The 26,549-nt window shown below is 39.6% G+C and overlaps 1 protein-coding gene across 5 annotated transcripts in view; it reads left to right on the forward strand.

Moving 5' to 3' along the window:
• DOCK1 (dedicator of cytokinesis 1) overlaps positions 1–26,549 on the forward strand; it is a 314,587-nt gene that overhangs the window by 261,125 nt on the left and 26,913 nt on the right. For 2 of the 5 annotated variants that reach the window (XM_087764572.1, XM_087764574.1), the window contains exons 39-47: positions 6,422–6,511; positions 9,090–9,194; positions 13,596–13,764; positions 13,965–14,043; positions 14,330–14,414; positions 16,059–16,145; positions 19,717–19,893; positions 20,884–20,967; positions 26,158–26,295. In XM_087764572.1, coding sequence (XP_087620698.1) covers positions 6,422–6,511; positions 9,090–9,194; positions 13,596–13,764; positions 13,965–14,043; positions 14,330–14,414; positions 16,059–16,145; positions 19,717–19,893; positions 20,884–20,967; positions 26,158–26,295 — 1,014 coding nt within the window. Of the gene's footprint in view, positions 1–6,421; positions 6,512–9,089; positions 9,195–13,595; positions 13,765–13,964; positions 14,044–14,329; positions 14,415–16,058; positions 16,146–19,716; positions 19,894–20,883; positions 20,968–23,900; positions 25,888–26,157; positions 26,296–26,549 lie in introns of those variants that run through there. The other 3 variants (XM_087764573.1, XM_087764575.1, XM_087764576.1) reach the window with 2 other exon arrangements.

The raw sequence follows: 26,549 nt of genomic DNA on the forward strand, positions 1-26,549 counted from the left end.
GATCCCTTTCTCTTAGCGGAGTAATTTCCCAAGAGGAACGCACAGTGCACTTTTCAAGTGAAGACCAACCATGAGGCTTATTCCCTAAATATTAGCATTCATGGTGAGGTGAATCTAGAGGAAGGTATAATCCTCCATACACAGGCTGGACAGGAGTGGACCTGTCACTTCTAGACCAGAAGTGCCTGAGAAATTTGTAATTTAATAATACGGAGTGTGGGCTTGCAGTGAAAGTAGGAGTGTGGGCATCTCGTTTTGGCTGAGAACACAATACCAGCCTTCACCGTGAATATCCTTGTTATTTGTAGTTCGAGACCCATTTAAGATTCCTCGTTTTGATTTCTAGTTTTTAATATATTATTCTTAGGAACTTTGCTTTTTTACTTATATTTGACTTTTGGCCCTTAAGCCAGTCTTCTGTAAAGCTGACGTACACCTTTCACCTTGAGTAAATTAGCATTTTCAGATACAACTTCTGCATTTTGCTGTTCTTCTACTTTATGGATTTGATTCCTTATTACTAATACTTTTCATTACTCTTCTAAGCTCTTTGTTTTCAAAATGAAATGTTGTTACTTCCAAGCTTCCCTAGTATACGCATAGTTTTCTCTTCTAGATTATTCTTCTTCGCTGAGTTGCACTTTCCAGTCTCATCTCCATCTCTCTTGGCTTTTGCCCTTAAAACCCTTATCCTCACACTTATCACGGCAGTCTAACCTGTCCTTTGAACTGCTCTGAAGTGTTTGCTCTTTCTGTGTTTTGCTGAAGCTTTGTAATTTTCAACAAAGCCCTTAATCCAGGGACTTTACTGAAAATTGGCAGGTTAGAGTATCTCAGGACGAGAAGGAAAAATAGTGGCGGTAATAAAGTGATGAGGGAAGGGGGTGAAATTTTGCCCGTGTGGAGCAGTTGATGTTAGTCAATGCTAATGAACTACTGAAGCCAAGAAATGCTTGGTGTCATTTACAGAGATAAGATACTATTTTTAAACAGGCTCGTGTGGTCTCTGGAGCCATAAAGGAAGCAGCAGCATTCTTATTCCTGCATGGTAAAACGTACAAACAGCAACGTGTTTCAAGTTTGCCAGTAGATGCCGCAGTCTATAAATCAGTACGTGTTTTCCACTGCTCCTTCATAAATTGAAAGCGTTGGTCCCAGGGAGAAAAAAATAAACAAATGCACACTGCTCATTTATTTCTGCTCCTCCTTCCTTCCCCTTTTCCTCTCCCCCAACCCCCCTCCCCCCAAAGAAAGCTTTTACTGTTTTACTGGGGCCACAAAACACAAAATATTTGAAACTACACAGTAAATGCCATGCTTTGGCTTAAAATGTCTTTTTCCCAGCTAATGGGATGGCATCAAGTGGCTTTTTCTTCCATCTAACAAGATAGTGGTGAAATTCACCCGTCTGCCAGAAATCGGTGCGAGGCTCATGTCCGGCTCGTATCCCACGTCAGATCGTAAGCCCGTCCTGAGAGCTGTGAAGGACAGAGACAGTCTTCAGAGAGCAAAGATACGGTGTTTGACCATGTTCCAAATGAGTATAGCAAGCTGTTTTAAAAGGTTTCCCGCCATGGCTGTATCTTGCACATCTTGAATGCAATACTAGCAATAGAGAAATACTGTGTTTTAACACTTTATTTAAAATATTAAGCTTACATGATGGTTAATTAACACTACCTGAAATTTAAATAGCTTGGAATGTCCCTCATGCATCAGAATATTGCATAATAATATTCTTATCCTAGATTATTTCATTTTTACTGACCGTTAACTCAGCAGGCGCTAAGAAATATCCTAAGATCCTACTTTGCTGCTATTAAAGAACCTCAAAAACTAAATTGGATGCTGCAGTTCTTTCTGGGCAACAAGCAAGCCAGCTTCAAAATTAAATTAAATTGCTAGGTTTTCCCTAAAAAGATCTCCTCCTGCATCCTCAAAGTCTTGCCCATAACGATTTGCAGCTCGTGTCTACACAACTAAATTTAGGCTATACACATTTTTCTTACACCTTCACTATAAAAGAAGCATTTTCCTTCCGCTATCGCCAACCTCTCTCTCTGGTACACTCTCCAGATAAATTGTTTCTCGCATTAATGAGTTGTACATCGTACAAATCCTGTGTAGTAGCTCCCCGTACGGCTCATTCCTCCAGAAAACCTGCCATGTCCCGGGCAAACCTTCCAAGGCAGAAAATCTGCGAGGCAGCAGATCAGGAGTTATTGACCTTCAAGAATATAAATTTCATTTATCAGGATCCTTTGCCAGAGCCATGCTGTCCTCACCTGAATAAATTTGCTCTGTAGTAAACAGAGGAATTTTTCAGAGGGTTGTGCAGGGGATTTTAACCACACGGTTCCTGCTTCTGTTACGACATTGGAAAGATTACCAGCTGTGGTTTTGTTTTCGGGGATGTTGCAGGTGTTGTGGTCCAGCTGCACAACCGGCCGAGGGAAAAGCCGGGTGGGTGGTTAATGGACTGGCAGACCTCCGGACTTCAGGGCACTTGACATTTTACAAATTGAGTCTTATAATACAAGTTCTTGGTGTTCCTTCGGAGGATTGAAGCAGACAATTGGATTTCAAAACAGAGATGTTGGAGCGGACTGGGGTTTTTAAGAGGTAGTAGCAACAAAAAGTAGGTGCTTTTCTCTAAGACAGATCCCTTGGCTGGAGAGGGGCCAGCTTAGAGGCTGGCAAAAACTGAAAGAATCTTTTCCCACGGTGAGGCCCTTGTGTCAGGTGTTTGCAGTACGGTAGGAAAAGAGTGGTTTTATCTCTTACCTATACCTGAAGGTGTTCCATTAAAGATCATGTGACAAAATATGAGCAGTATAGCTGGTAAACTAACTTTTAAAGAATTTTTAAAGTAATTCCAGTCATTTAAGCCGGAAATAAATGTTGTTCATAACATTTGGTATTTTCCTGTTCATCTCCACTTACAGATAGGGGAATGGATATTAGCATGGGAGAATGCTAGGATTGTGTGATTACTGCATGTATATTGGAGGTGAACTAAATCTATATCATAACTAATCTGAGGATCCATTTTTTAGGCTCTGAAACATTTATAAAGTTCATTATTAATATTTATATTCAGTATCACCTAAAGGGTATGATCGGGCTGAGGGAGGCACAACGGAAACGCAGCCACCGCTCCGGAGTGTTTACAGTCTCGACTGACAAGGATGGGAAGGGGAGAAAAAATAATCACAAAAAAGATTTAATTCTGCCAAAGTCGTCATTTCTGCTACCTACGGGCATTTACATGTGCCTTGGACAGCACAGGTCGGGTGTCGATGGGCTGCTGGGCGTTGCAGCAGCATAGATGACGGTGACAGCCCGGGACGGGCTTGCTGCGGGCTGCGGAGCGGCGGTGGCGTGATGGCACTCGCGCTGAGCGATGCCAAGACACCGTTTCAGCCCCCTCGGCTCCGCTCCTCCCCTCCTCTCTCCCACCACTAATCTAGAATCCCCTGCCTCTTGATGGCCAGGTGTAATTAGTTTGCATTAAATCGCACGCAGCCTCAGTACCCAGCCGGTGCTTTCAGTTGCCAGCCGTGCTTTGGAAACGCGTCGCGATGTCTGTGCTTATTCGGGATTCAGTGGAAGAACTGAATGAGTTTGTTTACAGTGTTGATGCAAATCTAAAATTATTTAGGCTTCCATTTATTTCCAATCTTGTTCAGCTCCAAAGCTGTTTGCCTGAGATCATCTATAAATATTTTCACAACGAAAAAGAGAGTAGAAGTGCTTCAGTTTTGGAGAGGGACTGGTTAAATCTGGAGCAAAATTATGGTAACGCCATTTTTGAAATGAAAATGTGCAGAAGAAGTTATGGATGACTGAAGTTAAAAAGAAAATGGCAGTCAAAATGAAGAAAGGTTAAGTGATTTTGAAAGGTTTCACTTGCTGACTTACCAAACAACTAAGTATTAGTTTAGTTTCTATAAATTGATAGTATATTGCTCTTCTGAATCAAAATTGACCCAGCCTAGTATGTGAAAATGTACTCCATTTTCTGCAAATATGCCTTTACTATTAAACTCATGTTAATTTTTGTTTAGAAATAAAAACATGCTCTGTATCATCATTCTAGATTAGATACATAATGCAGATAAAAACATTCAGATCCTTCCATTTGCAAAAATTGTGTTGCAGAGTGTAGAAACTGCCTTGTGATTTCCTGCAGACGTGATCCCTCATTACGGTGATTGTAATTAGTTGTTCCGATGCGTTTTTCATCTTCAAGGCACTTTACAAACATGAGATAGCTCATGCTCATTCCAGTCCTCTTCCCTAGATCAATAATATTATGAACCCTGTTGTAGAAAATAGAAAAATCAAGAGAAGGGGTCGAACATCACATGGAGCTGTAAGGAGAATTTAATGTAGGTACCAGGCTCTACCCATCATGAGCATCCGTCGCTGTGCTGTTTTAAATTAGGTCACTGCTCAGTCTCCGTTTGCCCACGCATCTGCCCATTTGTTTTCTTTAGGACTCAGAAGCGCCTTTTTCCTCGCTCAGCCATACCTGCGTAGTTTCTGGCCCATATTTTCTCTTTACTTCACTCCCTTACTTCGAGAGCGTAAATCTCTGTCCTTTCTCCCTGCAGTCTCCTGTAACTACTTTTCCTTTTGCAGCTCCTCATCTCCTCCACCAGCCGCAGCTCCCTGCCTCTTCAGGCTGCTTCTTTCCACCCCTTCCCTCTCAGTCTGCCAGCACAATCTTTCAGTCCATCCTTGGGTTTGTGGGACAGGTGCCCTCCACTTGAAAATTGGCTCCTCATTTCCAGGGAGGAGCAGGAACAGAGGGCAAACTGGTGGGACCCGAGCCATGTCTTGCTTTTGTGCCATTGGCATGTTACATGTGGGGGAAGGCTTACTGAGTGTTCAGCCTGGCTGGGTGCCAAATTACCAGTTCCTAGGGAAAAAAAGATATTCTAGGTCCCAGTCTGATGTTTGTGCCACTAAATCACAGGTAGCTGTGCCCTGCCTGACTCCTCAGCCAGTGCTGGCAGCAGTCTCGGTCCTACCGACAGTCATATGAACCCTTAATGTTTTACTCGTATTTTTAAATCAGTGTCTAGAACTAGAGATTTTCCTAAAAGTCTTTTTTTTTTTTTTTTCCAAGTTTTCCTGAAATACTAATAAATGTGATTTCAACTTGCAGATCAAAAGACAAAATTCACCCAACATTGATGTTGGGCTTTGAGTGGTGGGATTTCATTTGTGTGTTTTGGAGGGCTTTTTGGTTTGGGGGGGCCCTGGGGGGCAAAATACTTCTTATTTATGCAGTGCGTTAAAGCGGTTGGGATTGGAGGGTCTGTACGAGATAGATGCAGGAATCGGTTGTGTGCGTGAAGGTTTCCCCAGGAGCACAGGTCCCCTTCTCCCTCGCCAGCATCCAGCTCCCACCATCTTTAGGAGTTGCGGTGCTTCATCTCAAACTCTTGATTCCCAAAGGTGGATGTCTTCAAGGGAGCGACAGGGAAACGTGTGTTCAGCCCTTTTCCTCAGCCCTCCTTCATCTGACTGCTCTCTGCAGCTGCAGCCGTCTCGGTATTTCACCGGGGCGAGGAACATGTGGCCTGATGTTGAGAGGAGAATTAAGTGGTGTGGACAAGGGATTTAAATTTAAGATGAAGCATAATATGAACCAAATGGATTTATAACTCGTTCCAAATCTCATTTGTTTAATAAAGTGAGGTCAGCAGTGGCAGCCAAATTTGAGCAGCAGAGGCAGATCATCAAGTTTTATCTTAGATATCCTGGTGTGCTAATTTAAGCATCTTTTTCGGTTCGAGTGGTTCTTTACATGTAAAGTAGAAAAAATGAAAAATACACATTTAAAAACATTCTTGCTGCTCCTCATTAAGATTGTTGGATTCTGAAGAGCTGAAGGATATTGTTAAATTTCTTGGGGTCAGTTGAGACAACTGCTGAATTTCATGGTTGAAGAACAAGAGAGGAAGAAGAACCAACAGAAATATAATGAATAATTGTTCAAAGCAGTATCTGCAAATTGCCTGTCCTGTCTAATACAGATTATAGATATTAGAGGGAGAGAGAGGTGATTAGGAACTATAATCAATCAACAGCATTTATCCAAAGTCCTAGGTTCTGGGTTTCTTTGTGGGCAGGCCGTGTTACACGTTATTGGGTATCTAGTTGGGCTAGCAGGAATCATTTCCTTTCTGAAGCAATTTGATCATTTTACTTGATTTGTATCAAATAGAGACATGTGGGTAATGCTGCCACAGCTATTTGGCACATCCGATGCACAGCGTTTGCAGGCATGTGACACAATGCATTTTGTTGTGTTTTATTAAGATTTATTTTATTCCTATGTTGTTGTTTAACCAAGGTATGTAATTCAGGTTTTTTGTTGTTGTTTTGTGATATTTTTTTTTTTCAACAGATGTGGGAAGAGGCCATTGCCTTGGGTAAAGAACTTGCAGAACAGTATGAAAATGAAATGTTTGATTATGAACAACTCAGTGAACTGCTGGTAGGTTTTTTTAATGACATAGACACAGCGACAATTTTTTCAGAATTTAATTTCTAAGCTTTTAAAATTATAGTGAAAATCTCTCTTATGACAGTAAAATGCAGAAATAGATGCCCGCTTTGGTTTTGTTGGACAAATGTTGATTAACTGGCTACCACTGGAGTGCCTGAAAAAGATTGAATTTTATTTTTTTTTTAGCTGAAAAAAAAAATATTTCGGTAATGTTAAGCTGATTTATTTGGGGTATAAAAGGAAATTTGGAATTTAAATATAAATGGGAACATGAAAGAATCCCCATTCTCTCTCAAGTGTCTTTCCATATTCACGTTTCTTTTTTTAGGTATGAATAATCCCCAAGCATTCATGTCTAGAGTCAGTTATTTTTGCCCTGACGTTACCCATTCATTATGCCTGCACCATTTTTTTTCTCCTGCTCTTCTCCAAAGAGATAAATGGCATCTGTCACTGTCCCTCCTAACTTCTCAACCATTTTCACAGGAGTTGGGACATGATTCCAGTTTGGTTTTGAAAATTCTTCGATGCATTTTACCTTTGCGCTCACCAGAGTACATTGTCCTTAGTTTCTTTGAATTGTTGATCTGCTTTATCCCAGTCTGTCAGAGCTGGGCATTAATATGGTGTCATCGTACCCTCTTTCTCCGCTGCCACCCATGCTCAGTTTGAGGATGGCTAGGAGCCGTCTCCCCAGAAGCATCTCCATCCCCATCTCCCCAGAATCTCTTTTCTTGGGGAGGAAAGATTAAAGGTAAATAGCACTCCTCTCAATTTTATGGTTTCTTCACTCCTTTACATGATTTTTGTTTTGTCCATGGTTCTGTCCTCCAGCTCTCTAGAGCTGAATTTATATCCCTTTTTGATGGTCCTCCTTTTGTGGTGTTTTAACTATTTTTAGTGACAGACCGATTGGACTGATTTGCCTGAGCCTGGTTTCACGTTGCTTTGTGCTGCAGGAGGTGAAGGATGTGTACATAGAGCATTTCTCAGGTGCTGTGGTATGCCAGAAGAGTCTTCCTTGGCCTGCTGCCGGCACCGCTGTCAGCAGGGCTGCGTTCAATAGAGAAAATTCTTCATTTCGATGTAAAAGGAACCTGGTAATTGTTCCTCAGCTAGAAATGATTCTCATGTGTCAGATGTGATTCTTCACCATTGGGTAGCTACTTTACGAGTCCCTCATTTTTAATTTTCCATCTCCTTTATGCTTGCACATGGGAACATGAACAGCTTTTGTCACAGAGGCAACCCCTCTTTACTTATCATACTGTATCCATTTTTGGAGCAGAAGTCTGAATTTGCGCTTTGTACGTTGTAGCTGATGGCAAATAATACTGAGTTATGTATTTTTCCCCATTTCTCTTGCACAGTAGATATGTCATTGTTCACATTCAGTGACATAATGCCAGGAGAGGCAGTGGTATGAACCAGGTATGGTGCATCTGCACATGGAAACGGAGTTTCTCCCTCTTCTACCAGGGGAAACCCAAAACTTCCAATTCTCAGGTCAAACAGCTGAGTTTACCTGCTCTTTATGAGACAGGAGAAACAGAGAGAGATGTCACAAAAATTAGTACCAGCGTGCATTAGGCCTTCATCCCTAATAAAGCAAAGATCAAAATGCACACTCCCGTATGAGTCAGGTCTCACATACCCCATCGGCTTTTCTTATTGCTGCTGCTGAATAGCATTAGCATGCTAGCTCTTTTATTTCCCCCCACAATAAAATATAAAAGTTTTTTGTTTCTTTCTGTTCTCCCTATTGTCTCTTTTGTTCAAGCAATATTAAATATTAGACACTAAATATTCACAAATGACAAAATAGTTTTGCTGCAGGTAAACTGAGAAATATACGGCAGATCTGGGTCTTTGTAGTCTTCTTGCCATTTACTGTTATCTGTCGTACGGGAGCAGTAATAAACCTCCCCCCAAATCAGAATTCATTCTCTTACAGCAAGTAATAGACTAAAAATAAGATAATGAACAGATCGTCTGAAGCTGCACATTTGTTATTATTTCATCATTTGAGATAAAAAAGGGAAAAAGGGTTCTGCATCGAAAACAGATGGCATCTGACATGCGTGTATTTATTCCAAAAGTTATATTTTTCTGCAATTCTCAACTGCCTGCTTTCCGTATGCAAATAAATAGTTGTAAATATGGAAAAGAAGCAGTAGAAAAATGTAATGAAATGTAACAGCCGAAAACTGAGGAGTCAGCACCATCGAGATGAGCTGGCTTTAGCAGTACGTGCTTCATCGTTCCAGTGTTTTGGCATCGGCAGTGTCGCAACCGGGAATTCAGGCTGCCTCGCAAATTCTTGGCCTTCATCAAAGTCTCCGTACTGGATACGGAATGGTGAGGTTCACCAAAACGAGCATAGAAAGAATGGCTACAGAGTCTAGTATTTCCAAACACTAGCATATATCTGATAGGTGAAGAAAAAGGGGCGAGTGAGGAAGGTACATCTTTAAGTTAGAGATATACATAAAAGAGATCTAGATCTTAAGTATAGGGAATCTCCTTAAAGTTTAGGTCATTAAAGTTCTTCCTATTTATTTTGCAGAGAAAGCAAGCCCAGTTCTATGAAAACATTGTGAAAGTGATAAGACCAAAACCAGACTACTTTGCTGTTGGATACTACGGCCAGGGATTTCCAACATTCATAAGGGTAAGTGTCCACCTTTTTCCACAGACAATAGCAAGCTTTCTTGCTTTGGAAATTTCCCTCGGTTGTGGAGAAAGTATGTTATTGTTTGTCAGTGTGTTATTTACAACCTACCTAACATCGGTGGTTGGTTTTTAGGTGCCTAAGACAAACATTGGTTTTTCCTTTCCAGTTTCCAATATGGAATAGTTGAATTTTACTAGAGAAGCTTTTTCTTCAAACATATCCAATACTTTATACTTCTTCAGGGTATCACTAAAAATGAAGATATACCACCCAATTCGTAAACCAGGGTAATAACCAGCACCATCTGAAACGGTGACATTTTTGCCTGACACGTGTATGTGTGTGTATATATATATATATATATATGAGTACGGGAGAGAAGCCTTTTGTATGTGACCATGTTTTCATGTGAGCGTCCTTTCCAGCATAGTCACTAAAATGAAGCTGAATATCAGAGACGTGTGCGATACCTTTAAAAGCAATCTTTTATCATTGATTTTCATGCGTCACGTGTCAGTTTAAAACATACATCACTTGGTTGATACTGGTAGCATTAAGTCCAGTAACATTTTAGGTTTTTTCCACTGATAGCAGGATTGCTATGGAGTTGAATTAGTGGCTAAAGAAGGGTGGGGATTTAAGACATCTCAGTTGCATCTGTATCGTGATTCTCTGGCACTTGCCAGTCGGTGACATGGAAATAACACATTAGCTATTTAGCTGCTCTGCTGCTCATATCTATCTACAGAGCTGAGGATTTTCAATTTGGAAAGAGACTTTCTCCAAACCCCTGTGGAAGAGTTACAGTAGATTAAGGCAGTTCAAGAGACAGAAGAATAAGATTATTCTTATTATTCTCAGATTATTCTTTGAGTCCAGGAGACTCAGAGAGATTTAGTCTTAGGCCAGGGGCTGGTAGTAGTTTTCTCCTGGAAATACGCATTTAGGAGATGAGTTCCTGGTTGTAACTGAGTAATTCCATGTTAACTCCCTCAGATTATGCCATAATAAATACCAGGAGCAAGCCCAAGCCTATACTGAAGCCCAGCTCACTGGATAAATCCAGTGAATGCTGATCAAGCTGGCTTTGTCAGGTTACTTGTGGTCAGCTGGTCTTTCATGGTGTGTTAGAGCAAAGATGGGAAAGGCTTTAAAAAATCGCAACAAATAAAACTTTTACTTAATCAGGTGTTCATTTGGAAAAAGCCTCCTTTTCCACCAGCTGACTAAGGCCCATGTGAAGAAACTGAAATGCTTGAATCATCCCAAGAAGCAGCATATGTGTGTGGCTTTCCGTACACCCCGGGATGCCGTACTACAGGCGTTATTGTACCATTTATCCCTCCTGAGAAAGCAACAAATTATCAGTTCTTTGCAGCTGAAAGGAATAAGCTGACCCCAGGCAGCTCCTGCTGGGCTAAGAGTGAATTTTGCAGCATCTGCTGTGTGCAGACCATCAAACAAAACCGGGGAGATGAGCTCTCGTGTTAGTCCACTGCTTGGTCTCCAAATTATGGCTGGGCAGCTCATGCCAAAGAGACTCTGAGCACGCAGGGAGGTGGCAGGATCATCAGTACCCAGAGCTGCCCTAAAGCTTATGGTCAACCAGGCTCAGTGCCACGTCCTTCACTTGGGTCACATCAACCCCAGGCACCGCTGCAGGCGTGGGGAGGAGCGGCTGGGAGCTGCCCGGCAGAAAAGGACCTGGGGGTGCTGGTCGACAGCTGCTGAACATGAGCCAGCAGTGTGCCCAGGTGGCCAAGAGGGCCAATGGCATCCTGGCTTGTATCAGGAACAGTGTGGCCAGCAGGACCAGGGCAGGGATCGTCCCCCTGCACTGGGCACTGGTGAGGCCGCCCCTCGAATGCTGTGCTCAGCGCTGGGCCCCTCACCCCAAGGCGGCCATGGAGGGGCTGGAGCGTGGCCAGAGCAGGGCAGCGAGGCTGGGGCAGGGGCTGGAGCCCAAGGCTGGGGAGGAGCGGCTGGGGGAGCTGGGGGGGCTCAGCCTGGAGAAGAGGAGGCTGAGGGGAGCCCTCATCGCTCTCTGCAACTGCCTAAAAGGAGGCTGGAGCCAAGGGGGGTCGGTCTCTTCTCCCGAGGAACAAGCGATGGGACGAGAGGAAACGGCCTCAAGCTGCGCCAGGGGAGGTTTGGGTTGGATGTTAGGGGAAACTTCTTCACCGAAAGGGCTGTCAGGCCCTGGCCCAGGCTGCCCAGGGCAGGGGTTGGGTCCCCATCCCTGGAGGTATTTAAAAGCCAGGGAGACATGGTGCTTAGGGACATGGTTTAGTGGTGGACTTGGCAGCGCTGGGTTAACATTGGATTTGATGATCTTAAGGGTCCTTTCCAACCTAAACGATTCTATGATTCTAAATGCAATTCTGCAAACTGGCAAAGCCATAAGTTAGTAACAGATGCAAAGGTGTGATGGCGTGCAAGCTGCCGTGTGTATCAAAGGACCAACTCTAAAGAGATGCGATGATGAAAAACTAAGAATTATTATGGTGTTTGAAATACATGTAGAGTAATGTACATGCAACAGCTCTTATCAAGCATCAAACAGCAAAAAACCTTTGTGGTACATTAAGTAAAAAAGCTTTAATAAGATTTTTGTAAAATGTTTATGAATAATTTCTTAAGTTTTACCAGGCAAAAGGTATTTAATATCCAGTAAGAAGGAGTCACTGTTAAGACTGACCAACCCATTTCTCTAGAAAATTATTGAATTAATATTTTATGATATTCCCATAGGGAAGACTTGCATTATCAGGAATCTTCAAAATGATGAATGTACGATAAAGTCACTGATAACTTTGCAAAAAGATTGTGGCTATGATTCGTTGTCAAATTTTATCACACATACAGCCACTCTCACCAGAGTGCACGTTATCTCTAGAAACGTGGGGAATATCCAGTGATCCAGAGCTGCTAACCAGAGAGGGGTTGCACTGGGATCACAACGGGCACGACGAGCTGTGTTGACCGAGTGCATGGAGTGGTCGTGGGGCAGTTTGTCTCAGCCTCTAACTCAACCATGTATTTGCGTACAAAAAATGCAGAGAACACAATGTAATTTCCCCGTTGAAGCCTGTGTTGCACTGTACAGTCAAAGGGAGACACTGCAGAACAGTGTTAATCTGTTATATTAATGCTGAACTGCTTTTTCACTTCACAACTGAATGATTTTTTGTAAGGGCAGGAAAAGACTTACCGTGCTTTACAAAAGCCTCGTGGATTGGTCAGTTTGTAATAAATGAGCAATAAAAACTCCGAAAATTTGGCTATTAGGTGCCTGAAAAGCCAATTAAGAAAATCCTTAATACAAGCTTTTTCTTCTGTTGTAATTTTTCCTGTGAATTTCAGGTATATATACATGAATTACAGGTACATATACACTTCTTAGGTATCCGCCCTTTTTCCTTTCTTTTTTCCCAAATAGAGAGTATTCTTTCATCTACGCATTTCAAAAGGCACCATTGCAGAACTAAACCCAACTGGGCAAATGTAAATTATTCCAGTTTTCTACCCTTAGTCATAACACCAAGTGTTTATTTTGAGATGAGTAATGAGGTTAAGCATATTCAGATGCAAGTGTTACTTTCATATCAAAACTTACGTTAACATGTTTGATCAGTTAAAAATATGCAAGTCATCTTTTAGATTTTTCTTCAGAATTTAATGTGCTTGATCAGTACATAAATGGACTGTATAAAATATACCTTAATTTTCGTTGTTGTTAAAAGAAGAAACCAATACTTAGAAATACAATATACTTAATTTAAAAGTTATGCTGTGTGCAGACAAGTGTACAATGGCAAAAATCTAATAGACTAATGTGAAGTCTGGGGTGTATCAGTCTTTCTAAAACAGTCAGTATCTTTGGACCTTCCTCTTAAAATTGGCATCGTTTTCTGTTTATACTTTTCTCTGCTACTCTTGCTTGCTCACCTCCATGCCTTTTAATAAATGTTTGTGTATAAAAAGCCTAATTCTGTTTATTTACATCCACTCTGCCATTAGCTGTGGAAGATGGATGAGAGAAATTACAGAGGGAGATCTTGGATTTGGTAGAGGACATAATTTGTCTTAATACATTTTCAGTGGGCACCTATTTTGTAGATCCTTGATATCACGTATTTAGACCCCATTGAATTTAGCGTGGTTTATACATGTGCCTAAAGGTAAGCGCGTGCTTAATGATCTCAGTACTGAGTTGGAGGTAAGGAAATCCATTTGTGCTTTATTGAATTGGCATAAAATATTTGTAAACTATTGATTATATCATAGTGGGAGGACTGTAAAATATCTCACTTAACAGCACTGGAGTCAATGCTTCTGAGATCCCAGTTCTTTACTGAGGATACTGGTGTTAGATTTCACCTCTCAATTTGTTTCCAGACAAACAAACTCTCCATTTGTTTCCAGAACAAAGTCTTCATTTATCGAGGAAAGGAGTACGAACGCCGCGAAGACTTTGAAGCAAGGTTATTGACTCAGTTTCCAAACGCAGAAAAAATGAAAACGACGTCTCCACCGGGTGATGACATTAAAAACTCCTCCGGCCAGTGTATCCTTAGGTTGTACAGCGGCTCCTGCAGCCGCACAGATCGAGGATTTATGGCCAACACAAGCAGAAGACTGTTGCACTTCTGCCTTTACGGGTGTAATACATTAATTGTGTTGTTCTGGCCTTTCTTCGTGTTCCTGTTGAGCTGCCTGTTCTGCGTGACTGAAATTCGCTTGTCAGTTCTTAACCCCTCAATTCAGATATTCAGTGCTTTACCGTAAAGCCAAAACTGGATTTACCGTCTAAATTTCACAGGCCAGTGTCAGAACAAATCGTGAGGTGAGTTTGGGTTGGTTTTGCAATTTTATCAGTCGCCTTTATAACACTTAAACTAGTTCTTGTTGTTGTATAATAAATCTGTACACAGCCAAGGAGGGTAGTGATTGTGAGGATGTTTCATGGGTATTCTTAATATTAGCAGAGATTCCATCCAGCCCACTGGAAACCAGTTGATCCCATAAGCATTTTATATTTATGCATAAACTTTTTTTCTGGTGCTAAAGGTTAGCAGCAATGCCTAAACAGAGAGTATTTGATTTTGATTGTGCTTTTCCCTTTTTTTCAGTTTCTATAGGGTGAATGAAGTCCAACGATTTGAGTATTCGCGCCCTGTTCGAAAAGGAGAGAAAAACCCAGACAATGAATTTGCGGTAAAAAAAAAAAAAAAGAGAAAATAGAATACTTTTGGTGTTTGCTTGTTTATGCCCCTTCATTTTGAGAATCTGAACCATTCATTATGTTTTGGTTGTCGAAAATGAATTCTAGGTTTAAATGTGATTATTTTTCATAGAAATTCAATTAAACCAATTTATTGTGTTCTGTTTTATACCAATAGAAAAATGGACAAAGCTGTATTTATTTTATTAAAAAACAGCTGTTTCGAGAAAGAAGTTTCAAATGGCTACACCTGAAAAGAGAGATGTCTCTTGCCAAAACTTGTCTTGCCATGAAGATTGTAGTCAGGCATCTAAAAATACATTTTTCTTTTTTTTTCTTTTTTTTTCTTTTTTTTTTTTTTTTAACTAAACTATACATTTCATCTAATGGTCAATAAAACTCCCTTTGAGCACAGCTTGTATTCATCAAAACATTTACAACAGCTTACATCAAGTTGATTGCCTTTTTGTTTATAGACACCATTTTATTCACAGGGGTTTTAGTGGGTACACTTAGTAGTAAAGTAGTAGTAGTAATTAAAGTAATAAATTAATGCATCGTTTCTTGAGCAAAGGACTTGGTTTTCTGTGTAGTAGCAGGCTCTAATCTAATCAATGTGCCAATACATGCTGAGTATTTGCTTTCCTACAGCTAAGACTGGGTATTCATTCAGAGACCCCTTTGGTGTCTTTGGCTTTTCTTGGTGGCTGTTATATCAAAAATTGCTAATTTGCTAATCTGTGTGGGCTTAGCTGAGGAGGAAGGAAACCCTCTTTTTCTAAAACCATAATGCTAGAGAGCCCTGCAGTTTACAATATATTTTGAGTATAGGTAAAAAAATTTAGCTATATCTAAATCACTTTGAAAGTTCTTCTTCTGGTAATGGAGGATGGAATAAACAATTCTGTTTTAAAAAAGCCTCACAATAAATAAGATGAGTTACCAACATATACCAGTTCTAACAAAATCAGATCAAGAGATGTCTTTGACATCGGTTATGAACCAAATACACACATGTGAAGGAAGAGGTGCTAAATCACATATCCTTAAATTCAAACCAGTGAGGAGATGTTACAACGAAGCCATTGCAGTTCACAGCTCCGATGAAATCACAGGATCACAGGTCAGGACCTGCAGGTCAAGATGGGACCTCGGGTCCAACCCCTACCGCAGGCAGGGCCAGCTCCGGGACCAGACCCGCTGCTCGGGGCTTCACCCCACCGGGTCTTGAAACCTCCGAGGATGCGGACGGCACAGCCGCCCTGGGGACCGGTCCCTCTGCTCCTCTGCCTTCCTGGGGGAGAAGCTTTCCCTGTATCAAGGTGGTGTGGTTTTGTGGAGGATGGTCCTTGAAAGCTCTAGAAGTTACATGGGAAAAATGACGGTCCAGTAAAACCGGTGGATCTTCTACGTAGCGTTCTCCTTTGGTAAGAGAGCAGTTGTTCTCAGCTGAATCATGCATCAGATTTAAATCGGCACCGCTCCATCATCTCCCCAAGCAGATTCCATTTGAAATGTCCCCCGGCTTCGTAATGTCTGTCGTACTGCGGTTCATTTTCCTGATGATAATGTTTTAAGGCTTTGCTTAAGATAAAAGCTGTCAGTCTGATAACGTGATGTTTATGTTGTATTTGCAGAATATGTGGATTGAGAGAACCATCTATGTGACAGCGTATAAATTACCAGGGATTCTGAGGTGGTTTGAAGTCAAATCAGTTTTCATGGTAAGATCAATTTGGCTTTACTGAGATTGCATAAAAGAATGGGGCTCTTATACAGCCAGTGAGCATTTATATTTCTGCATGACTGTGCTTCAGTTCTGTGAACAAGCAATCAATGCGGCTATATCTGGCATCCTAAGACAAGGGAACTTGCTTGCTGAGGATGCTGATTATTGACTGAGGGTGACTCAAGTAATGCTTTTCCACTCCGGAGAGAAGGCAATGCGGGCTGACTCTCCCAGGCCTTTAGGGCAAGGTCCCATCAAGTGCTTGAAGTACTTTTATAAAGTATTTCTGGCTTTCAGCAGGTGAGCCATTACAGGCCGTGGGGTAAGCCGTGTGCCTAAAATGAAGAGGGACCGGAGGTGGTGTAGAGGAACCCTGCTACATCAAAATGAAACTAGGCTGAATTTTGGAAAAGAGGATTTGGGTATTTTGATTGCCGTTTATTCAAAATATACCATAAATCGAATGCATTGTATGTGTCTGCATCTCTTCTCTACTTATCAGTTGTGATTAAAGGTTGTTTTTGTTTCTTCTCCATAGTTAGCTAAAATATACCCTAGCAACCTCACAGAGTAACTCCAAATTACGTATTTCTCTGTTCTACCATTTAGACTGTTTAGATAAGACATATCCATTAAACGCCTTTAAGATTAAATTATTCTTACGCAGCTGTAATTTTTAAGTAGCAATAAAAACATTGTTACTGCAGTTTTTAAATCTCTCTTGTGAGGCTTATTTTTAAAGGAAAAGAACAATTTGCATATGATTAATTAAAACCTTTTTCATTGCTCCATTGAGGTTATGTTGGACAGTTGTATTTAGATGAACAGAAGTAATGCAGAAAATTACTATGGTATCTATAGTAACAGAATATGAATGTGATGTTTGACAGTAATAGGCAGCTGAATAAAACACATTGAATTTTTAATGAATTTTGTATTTTCAATATAATCCTGATGGAGAAGATTGTATTTATCTTCATGATTGCAAAAAGTGTTGTTTATAAAGGCTGGCAAATCTGATGAAAGTCTCTTTTCCTTACGAGTTAAGAGCACAGCCTGACAGGCTGCTTTATGCAGGCAATTTGTATACACGCACCTTTAACGCTGTGCTTGTCATCGAAATGTGCATAAATCCTGGGAGAGTGCTTTCTATAAGCTTTTTGTAAGTAAGGATTACATTAGTTGCATAGCTGAAAAATGATACCAGAATGGAACTTAATAATATGTGGGAAGACGGCAACGGATAACTTTTGACCTAGCTCTGGCGTAGTTACTACAAAATTGGTATTGACTTTCTTCAAGATTCCTGTCAGCTAAAATGCTGGAAGCACGATCACTAGGTTTACATCCCTGTAATGCTAAATTTTGATTATGGATACAGATACTATTGATGTTTTACTAAACATGATGAATTAAAGTAGCTTTGCACATTTCATATTTTATTGATGGAACCAGAATATCTTTAAAGGAAGAGGTGAGATCATATCAAATCAGTGCTGAGAGAGAACTGAGTAATTTAATAAATGCGGTGTATTATGTTAGGTAACCCATAGGAACATGCATAATTTCCTTAAATCTATTTGCTTTTTAAATTTCTTCTGAGTACTTTTACCTCAACCTCTTCAATCTGTCATTATCTGCAAGCAATTTGTTGGGCACATTCATTGTTCTGTATCTGATTTGTTTTAGCTGAACAGAAGTAGTTGTAGGGGAACAATTTGCTAAGGCTAGCCAGTGAATTAGAAACTGGATTTTGAATTACACTTGGTTTTAAAAAGTACAAATACTAATCTCTATTTTGGTTTGATGTTTATTTTTTTTAGGGTTGCAAATGTATCAGGAGTATAGCATTTCTGTTTGCCATGAATAGATTGTGTAGTGTCCAGAGTTAGCAAGCTACTTGGAACAAGGCTCATAATTTACAAGTATAGATATTTTTAATAAATAGCTTTCAGTAAGGTCCAAAGCTCAGTTTATAGTAGTAGGATGGGAACTGCAGTCCTCCATCTGCTGTTAAAAAAGGAGGGGAGGATTGTAAGAGTAGTAAAAGAAGGGAGAATGAGAAAGAAAGCCATGATTGCTGATACAGAAAAGTCAAAAAAGATGTCTGTCAGCTCAATGAGTGCTAATTTCTGTAGATATTCAAGAGCTTTAAAGGCAATGGTTCATCAACAAATTATTGCATAGTTATAGGCCCATTAATACAAATAACAGAATCCTAAATTTAGCATATGATGTTTGCAACAGTTCTTGCCGAATCAGATGTTGAATATGGTCTTAGTTTCCCTGTCCAAATTTCCCTCGGAGCACATTCAGCTCTGAAGGGCAGTCGTCGTCTGTCCGTCTGAGCCTCATCTGCTCCACGGCCACAGCAGAAACATTAGCCTCGTTACCTGCCTTCCAGAATAATTCACCAGGCAGACTTCTTAAAATGCTAATTAAAACATCCATGATGTAATCAGATGGCAGGTGTAAGAGTAACAACTAAAGAGATTTGATTATAAGTGGTTCTCAGAAACATGGTAAGCGACTGATAGCCAGGTAGAAGTGCTTCTTTGTTTATGTAGCATTTATGTAAATGAGGGTGTAATCAAATATACACTTGCATTTTCCTCGCAGGCCTCAATTAACCTTCCTTTCCTATTCCTACCACATCATTTTTTAATGTAACTAGGCTGTGTCTTCCAGTGAGGACTGTCTACACTCCAGGTTGCTGCAAGGTAGTCATTTTTAGCCCATTCACTAAATGTACATATTTTAGCAATATTTTAAATATTTTAATACTGTTTTTTTCAATATGAGCAACTGTCATTCTGAAAGACACAGTATCTGGTCATAACTAATAGCTGGAGATGAGTCAATTAAAATAAAGCAAGTTTTACACAGTCTAAGAGCTAATTCACCCTGTGAAGGCATCTGAGGAGCTCTCTTCATTGAAGTCCAGGTTATGTGAGAAAGAAAATTTCTTCGGTCAGTTATCGACATTCAGATGAAGGAAATGTGACCTCCTGGGAAAAAGCACAGCAGATAGCTTAGAAGTCATCTCTTCAACATATTAAACTGCATTTCCTTGGAAATACACCAAAATAATCACTGCAAAAACATCTTCTTGATTTTTGAGCTGCTTAGGATTACATTTTCCATCAGAAAGTGCACATTAAGTTATCATTTCTTTCTTACTGTTACATTAAGCTGGATCTTCTTTGTACTGCTAAAACTCACCGACTTGTAATCTCTGATGTTCTCCATAATCCTCCCAAAACCTCACGTGATTCCTGTCACAGCCTTTCTAAATGTGCTGTTGTGCTGAGACGTAATCCATCCTACAGCAGGGAAATGCAGTTAACTTTCTCCACTGATATTGATTATTGTATCAGTTCCTGCAGTATATAGATACCAAATATTTAAATGCCCGAAACCACCCTTTCTATTAATTATTGGTTAAAATATCGTTGTTCTGAAATTCCTGAAATGTTTCTAATTGTGGTGGTTTGGTGGATAGCTAGTTCTGTGGCAGGTTAAAAACTCTGCTCCTCGATTAAAGCCTCCTTTTGTTTTTATTTTAGGTTGAAATTAGTCCACTGGAAAATGCAATAGAAACCATGCAGCTAACAAATGATAAGATCAATAATATGGTTCAACAGCATTTAAATGATCCAAATCTACCCATTAACCCTCTCTCGATGCTACTTAATGGCATTGTGGATCCTGCAGTCATGGGAGGGTTCACAAACTATGAGAAGGTAACGTCAAAATCATCTGGCCTGCAGCGCTTCACCTCGTGAGCCTGGACTCTCCTGGAGTGATGCAGGACGTGTGTCCGTGTCTGTATTTGTATGTGAACACTATGTGAGCGTCCCCTCGTGTGCTGTGTAGAACGGTGCTTAAAACTTGCCTTTTTTAATGTCTTTCTGATATTTATGGATACGTTTTTGCCTTTCTGCATTTGAAGTAAGAGTTGATATGTTTAGCAGCAAGAATACTGGTGTAGGTGGACAGTACTAGAGTTAGACACTGCGACTGATGGCATTTCTGATGCGCTTGGGCATCGGAGCTTCGATGGCCAAAGTAACCGATTGCAATTCTCTCCTTTGCTTTCAAATGCATGCGTTTTTAAAGGATTAATCAAATGGTAGAGACTTCTGAGATACCAGTCAGTTGCAAATAAGTCTAAATAATCTTAACTGCACGTTTACAACATTAGCTTTTAAAGTTATATGGGATAAGATATTAACATCAGGAAACTATAAACATTGTATTTTATTTATGTTGTGAATATTAAGCATATAAAGTTAGCATACGCAAGCAACATGTATTTTGTAACGTAAATGGAGAAGGTATATGCTGACATGTCACTGTATCCATCTGTTTATGTCCTTCTGTAACTCTTACCCATTTCATCTACCAAAATTTCTTATGCCCTGGGAACTGCTAGGAAGACGTTTCAGAGATGTGCCAAGCAGAAGTCCTCTGCAGGGTTGCCCATGAGATTTGGTCTTGGTCACCATATGCTCACCTGCCCACTTTACTGCTCAGGAAAGATTGATGTCTTAATCTTAAGACATTGTAAAATTCCGTATCTCTTTCCTGGATTTTCACTTTGTATTTGCAGCTATTACTGCTGTTTTGCAGAACTTTGGGGTTGATTCATTGATCTTTGCTATAGGGAATTCTTCCGTGCTAGATGTTGATTCATTTTCTGAAATAACTGCTCATTTATCTCTCTTGACTAGGCGTTTTTTACTGAAAAATATATGCATGAGCATCCAGAAGATCATGACAAGATAGAAAAACTGAAGGATCTGATCGCTTGGCAGGTAAAAAATTTTAAGTCAGGTTGGTTGGGGCCAACAGCTGTACAAAGACAGTTTAGTGTCACTTTTGAGAAAATTCAGTCATTAAACTATTCACCCTGTGTACACTTCTTTGGCATTTAAGACTGTCTTGGAACTTGAGCTAAAGTTCATCTTTTCAAATCTGACATCATTTGTCATTTGATAAACCCACAAGGACCAAACATGATCAACCTCTTTTTTTTCTGGGGTTTTTTTTTTGTAACCGTAATACAGTGAAAATATCTCATCTGTATCAAATGAGAAAATATTTTTAATAATATTGGTTAGTATTATTGGCAGTTTAGTTTTCACATTTTAATTTTCTAAGGCTGATTTCAGAAATTCTTCTCAGACAGTAAGATGAAATGCTTAACCCTGAAACCCTCCTCCTGCTTGCACAGATGGGGACAGCATTTCTTCACATACTCACTTCTTTCTTCAAACAACATATTTTCCATTTATTAAACTTCCTATGTATACTTACAGTACCTTTTAGCACAGAATATTAAATGGCAGAGTTGCAAAAATTAACTCGCATGCAAAATATTTAGTAAGTTCATCATTGTGAAACCTTTGCTTCATTTGCTGTATAACGTAACATGGTACAAAAACATTATTGATTCATAAAGCATGTGAAATTACCTGGTGTTTTTATGATGACATATTAGAGGAGAAATCATTTAAATGTAAGATCACACAGGTAATATTTCCTGAAGCGGGAATGGAACCCAGGTTTCCAGCCCAGCGCCTGAGACAAAGCAGGAACCCCCTCTTGCATGAAGAACAGTGTTTGCATGTCCCAAAGGATATTTTTCAGGGCTAACAAGAAACAATTCCAGTTTTGTTTCATAGTCATATACTGGACATTTTCCAGTGGTCTCAAGACAATTTTATAATAACTATAAAAAATACCAGTATGATTGGAAGTGGTTTTCCCCTAGAAGAAGAAAGTGCATCATTGTCTTTTTATATTCAATTTGGTCTTCATAATAAAGGAAATAATTTACATTTCTATAGGTTTCAATCTTAGAGGTGGTAGAACCAAAGATACAGAATTAAAAAAAAAGTCCTCTGAAGACCATAAAACTATCACTGAATAAAAACTCTTTCGGTCTGCAAAAAACTTATGTATTTATTTATTTATTTTATTGTGAGCTTTTACAGAAGATTAGATTTTAGGAGCTTTAAGTTTTTATAGAGGAAAATAATTTGATCCCAGAAGACTAACTTCGTGTCAGCTCTCTGTCTTTGCCTCTGATAGCGGTACTTCAAATGAATTACAAACACACTTTTCCTCAGCAAAGATTCGCTTTGGTGACATTTGTATGTTAAAATAATATTACTATTTGAAAATATGTATGGCAGCTAATCACATTGTATTTTAATTATTCAGTGGTTTTAAAGACCAGTGTTGTAGTTCCGAAACAATAGGAACCAGAAAAATAGAGAAGAGGGATCAAAAACTATTTTTATATATGAAAATTCTTTTCAGTAAAAGGTCTGGCCATTGCATGTCGGTCTCTTCTCCCAAGTAACAAGTGATAGGACAAGAGGAAATGGCCTCAAGCTGCGCCAGGGCAGGTTTAGGTTGGATATTAGGAGAAATTTCTTCCCCAAAAGGGCTGTCAGGCCCTGGCCCAGGCTGCCCAGGGCAGGGGTGGAGTCCCCATCCCTGGAGGTCTATAAAAACCGGGGAGATGTGGTGCTTAGGGACATGGTTTAGTGGTGGGCTTGGCAGTGCTGGGTTAACGGTTGGACTCGATGATCCTGAAGGTCTTTTCCAACCTAGACAATTCTATGATTCTATTCTATCAGTGCTTTTGAATTACCTTAGACATTTGGTATACAGTTAGTGTATCCTAAGACTTAAACCTCCTCTCAAATAATTCCAGTTTTCAGAACACTGGCAGCATAAGTAGATGGGAGCAGGGTGGGGAGCTGACTGCCAAGTATCGGCTGGTGTCAGGAGAGGGAGTTGTTATGGAAACTTTCCGAAGTGAGACAGTGGTCTGAATTCATCACAGCCTTGACAGTGATTGAAAGCAAAAATGAGTTTTCATTTTTCAATAATGTGGGGCTTGGATTTTTGTAATCACACGGAGATTTTCTTTATGCTGTATAAATCAATCTGGATATATGAAATAGCAGCCTGACAATCATATTATCAGCTGACTAGTTAAATTTAATTTTTTTCTATCCCCTTACCTTACCTTTTTCTCCATCGTGCTATGGAATTCATGCTCTTCAGGATATTATCCTTTTATAATTCCTGTGAACTTTAAGTATAGGTTTTTTTCTGTCTACTATTTTTTCAGATAAATATCATTAGTAAAGCAATGTCCGTTTGTGTCCATCTTAGTGCTTTTTCAACTTAGAAAAAAATGTTTCCATGCAACTACATCATTTCAAGCTGATCTTTTATTTCAACATGAAGATAATGAAATGATTGATTGAAATGATGGTAACGAAATGAATGATTGATGACATTAGTCACTCTGTGTTTAGCTAATGTATTTACAGCATAGCGAAACTAGTATGTCACATAAAAATCTTGTGCTACTTCTACATAGCTGAAAGAATTCTAGCATACAAAGTAAGTTTTTACAATCATATTTTATGATACCATTATTATGAAAGGTTTTCCTGTAAGATTTAAGATTTTATCTTAATTTTAATAATTCAAATGTATGTAGTTTTTTCATTCTTTTCAACCAAGCAGATGAAGGTCTTTAAAAAAGAAGAAAAAAATCAGGGAATAATTTTAAGTTGCAGAGGAACTATAGAATTTTAAAATCAACAAAGATTAGAGCTATGGAATAAGTGCTATCTTGAGCTGGTTTCCTTTCTAATTCAGCTCTTTTGTTTCTAGTTCAGCTCCTTACGTCACCTTTACTTTTCCATTCATCTCTCCAAAGGTGAGGGCACCCTGTAAGGTCTTTTGAAACCCAGCCATAAGCAAACCCACCCATTGCTGCAAAGCCAAGTGAATTGGCAATATCGTGAACGTGGCAAAATTCTGCCTCTGTCTCTGCATCTGACGAAGATTCGCGTAGGTTTAAAATTCAGTGTCACTCGTCACCAGATTTCTCTGTGTCAGTGTCTGGAAAGGAGACGCAGGAAGAATTTTGAAGTTCATAGAAGAAGGTGAAGCAGAAATGGTAAAACAGTCTGAAGATACTTTCTTTCTGTACTTGATAAATGTTTAAAGGATTAAGTCGTCTCGGACAGGGAGACCAGATATCCTGACTTAGAAATCTCACAGAAGTTCTGTAGAAAAGCCACAGGAAGCTTATTAAATTCAGCTTCTGTTAAGGAATAACAAGCCTTTTCTTATTCTGTGGTTTCTGGTCCTCTTTCATTCCCTTATAGCTGGTGCCTCCTCTTGCCTGTTGCCTGATCCCTCACTCAACAGTTCCTGTCCCAGGAGGCCACCAGCCTTTGGGTGCTCACGTTCTCCCAGCCCAGCCCACACTCACTCCAGCAGACCTGGCCATCCGCCCTCCGATTATTTTGCTTCTCCAAGTGCCAGAAGCTCTCCACGGCGGGTTGTATACACCTGGTGTATACCAACAGCGAAACCCTCCTTAGCACCTTCAATTTGGGGCACAGTAGGAAGCACCTCCATTTTTTTTCCTGACTGGGACATTTCCCTACAAGAAATGTCATTTACTTCATATTGCTTGATTTTCTAAATTGGATATGGCTCATCCCTAGGACAGGCTCATTAGTGTATTTTCTGCTTGTAAAAATTATCTCAGAGCTGAAGCTTCAGGCCCCACGTGTACTTCATCTTGGTAATTTGATTTTTTCAAAAGAATCCATTTTAAAAGTCAGCAGGTTCTTTTAAATAAATGAGCCAAATGACCACTTATCCCTGCAAAATAGGAGGGTCACAGGGTGGCCTCACAATTATGAAAATTTGGAAATTCATTTACTTATTCAGAGCAGGGAAATTTTCTGATTTTAATGTTTAATTTTTGTAGAGTGCAAATCCATATGGCTATAAATAGAAGTGGCTACAGTAAAAATTTTTGTCATTATTCTCACTTCTGTTTGTAGTCTTTTAGAAGAAACTGTATCCATTTAAATAGTGCCAAATCACAGAGAATCATCTTGATAAGATTTCTTGAGTTTGTTCATCTGTAATTCATCTGTGTATTTATTATTCTCCTTACTAATAAAGCTACTCCTTCTGATTGCTGCTCAGTCTTATTAGAAAAATCTGTTTTTAATCAGTATTATGATTTAATTATGAATTATTAAGAAGAAGCCTCTTAGGTTGATTGCTGCAGAGAATATCTAAGTTAGAATCCGAGCACTGTGTGGGCTGAAACGGACCTGGAAGAGGAAATATTTTTCCTAAGCTGGAGGTAGAAAACTCGAACGGTATGTCTGGATAGCTGTGGGAATGAAAATGTCTCTCTTAAAACATTTTAAAAGGTCAGCTACACCTCCACACTATGAACTAATTATATAATCCTGTGTTGGCATGGATATTTTGTGACAGAAGCCTTGAAGATAAATGATTATTTTCAGTTACAAAAGAGGATTAATTTAGTTTTTTTCTCTTCTCTTTTGTTCCCAAAGAAAATAAAATAATTTTTCTGAGGAGAAATGTTTAGTATATAAAACTGTACATTTTATTAATAAATACTGCTCTGCAATATATACGTGTCCAAGGATGTAGCTCATTTGCAGTTTTAGAAATAGCATTTATTAAAGAAAACATACAAGTATTTACTTCTTCGAGGTTTTGTTCTCATGAAACTGGGAAAGGACTGATATTAATAACCATCATTCATCAGTTTGCCATTTTAAAGTACAGCGTGTATGGGGGCCTGTGAATATAACATCACAGGAATATTTGTGCTATCTGATAAATTCAGTATATGATTACTGGACAGAACTATGGCTGTATTAATTTTAAAGGACTTTGGTTAACAGAGAAAAAAGGAAATAATGTATAAGAGATTTTTAGATCCTTTTTTACTATGTTGTGCTTCATATACAATGAATGATGATGATTGTTGTTGTTGTTGTTATTATTATTAATATTAATATTATTATTCCATGAGATCTTTCACTCCTCTTGCAACATTTGTGGGAATCTTGCCCTAACCCTTCACTTAGGAAGGGCTGGGCAGACCGAAGCAGCGTAACTCTGCTTTCCAGATCCCGTTCCTGGCAGAAGGCATCCGGATTCACGGGGAGAAGGTGACGGAGGCGCTGCGGCCGTTCCACGAGCGGATGGAGGCTTGCTTCAGGCAGCTGAAAGACAAAGTGGAAAAGCAGTACGGGGTCCGCGCTGTCGTAAGTTACCTGCTAACCGTATGTTTCCTAAATACGTGGAATTTCTTTAAATTACAGGCAATTGTGTATTTCTGTATTATAATTCCCACTGATTAAAAAAGCAGTGTGGATGCAGCATTGCCTGGTTGTTCTCAGTGGTCATCAAATTACTAAATACTGAGCAGATGCTATACGAGATGTTCAGAAAGCCTTGACACTTTCATTTTCTAGTATGGGAACAATTTCTAAATTGCCTGAATCTTTTCCTTGAAAGT

This window comes from Nipponia nippon, unplaced genomic scaffold, assembly GCF_047370975.1.
Source record: "Nipponia nippon isolate SJK-2023a ecotype South Korea unplaced genomic scaffold, ASM4737097v1 scaffold_3, whole genome shotgun sequence".
Taxonomy (NCBI): Eukaryota; Metazoa; Chordata; class Aves; order Pelecaniformes; family Threskiornithidae; genus Nipponia; species Nipponia nippon.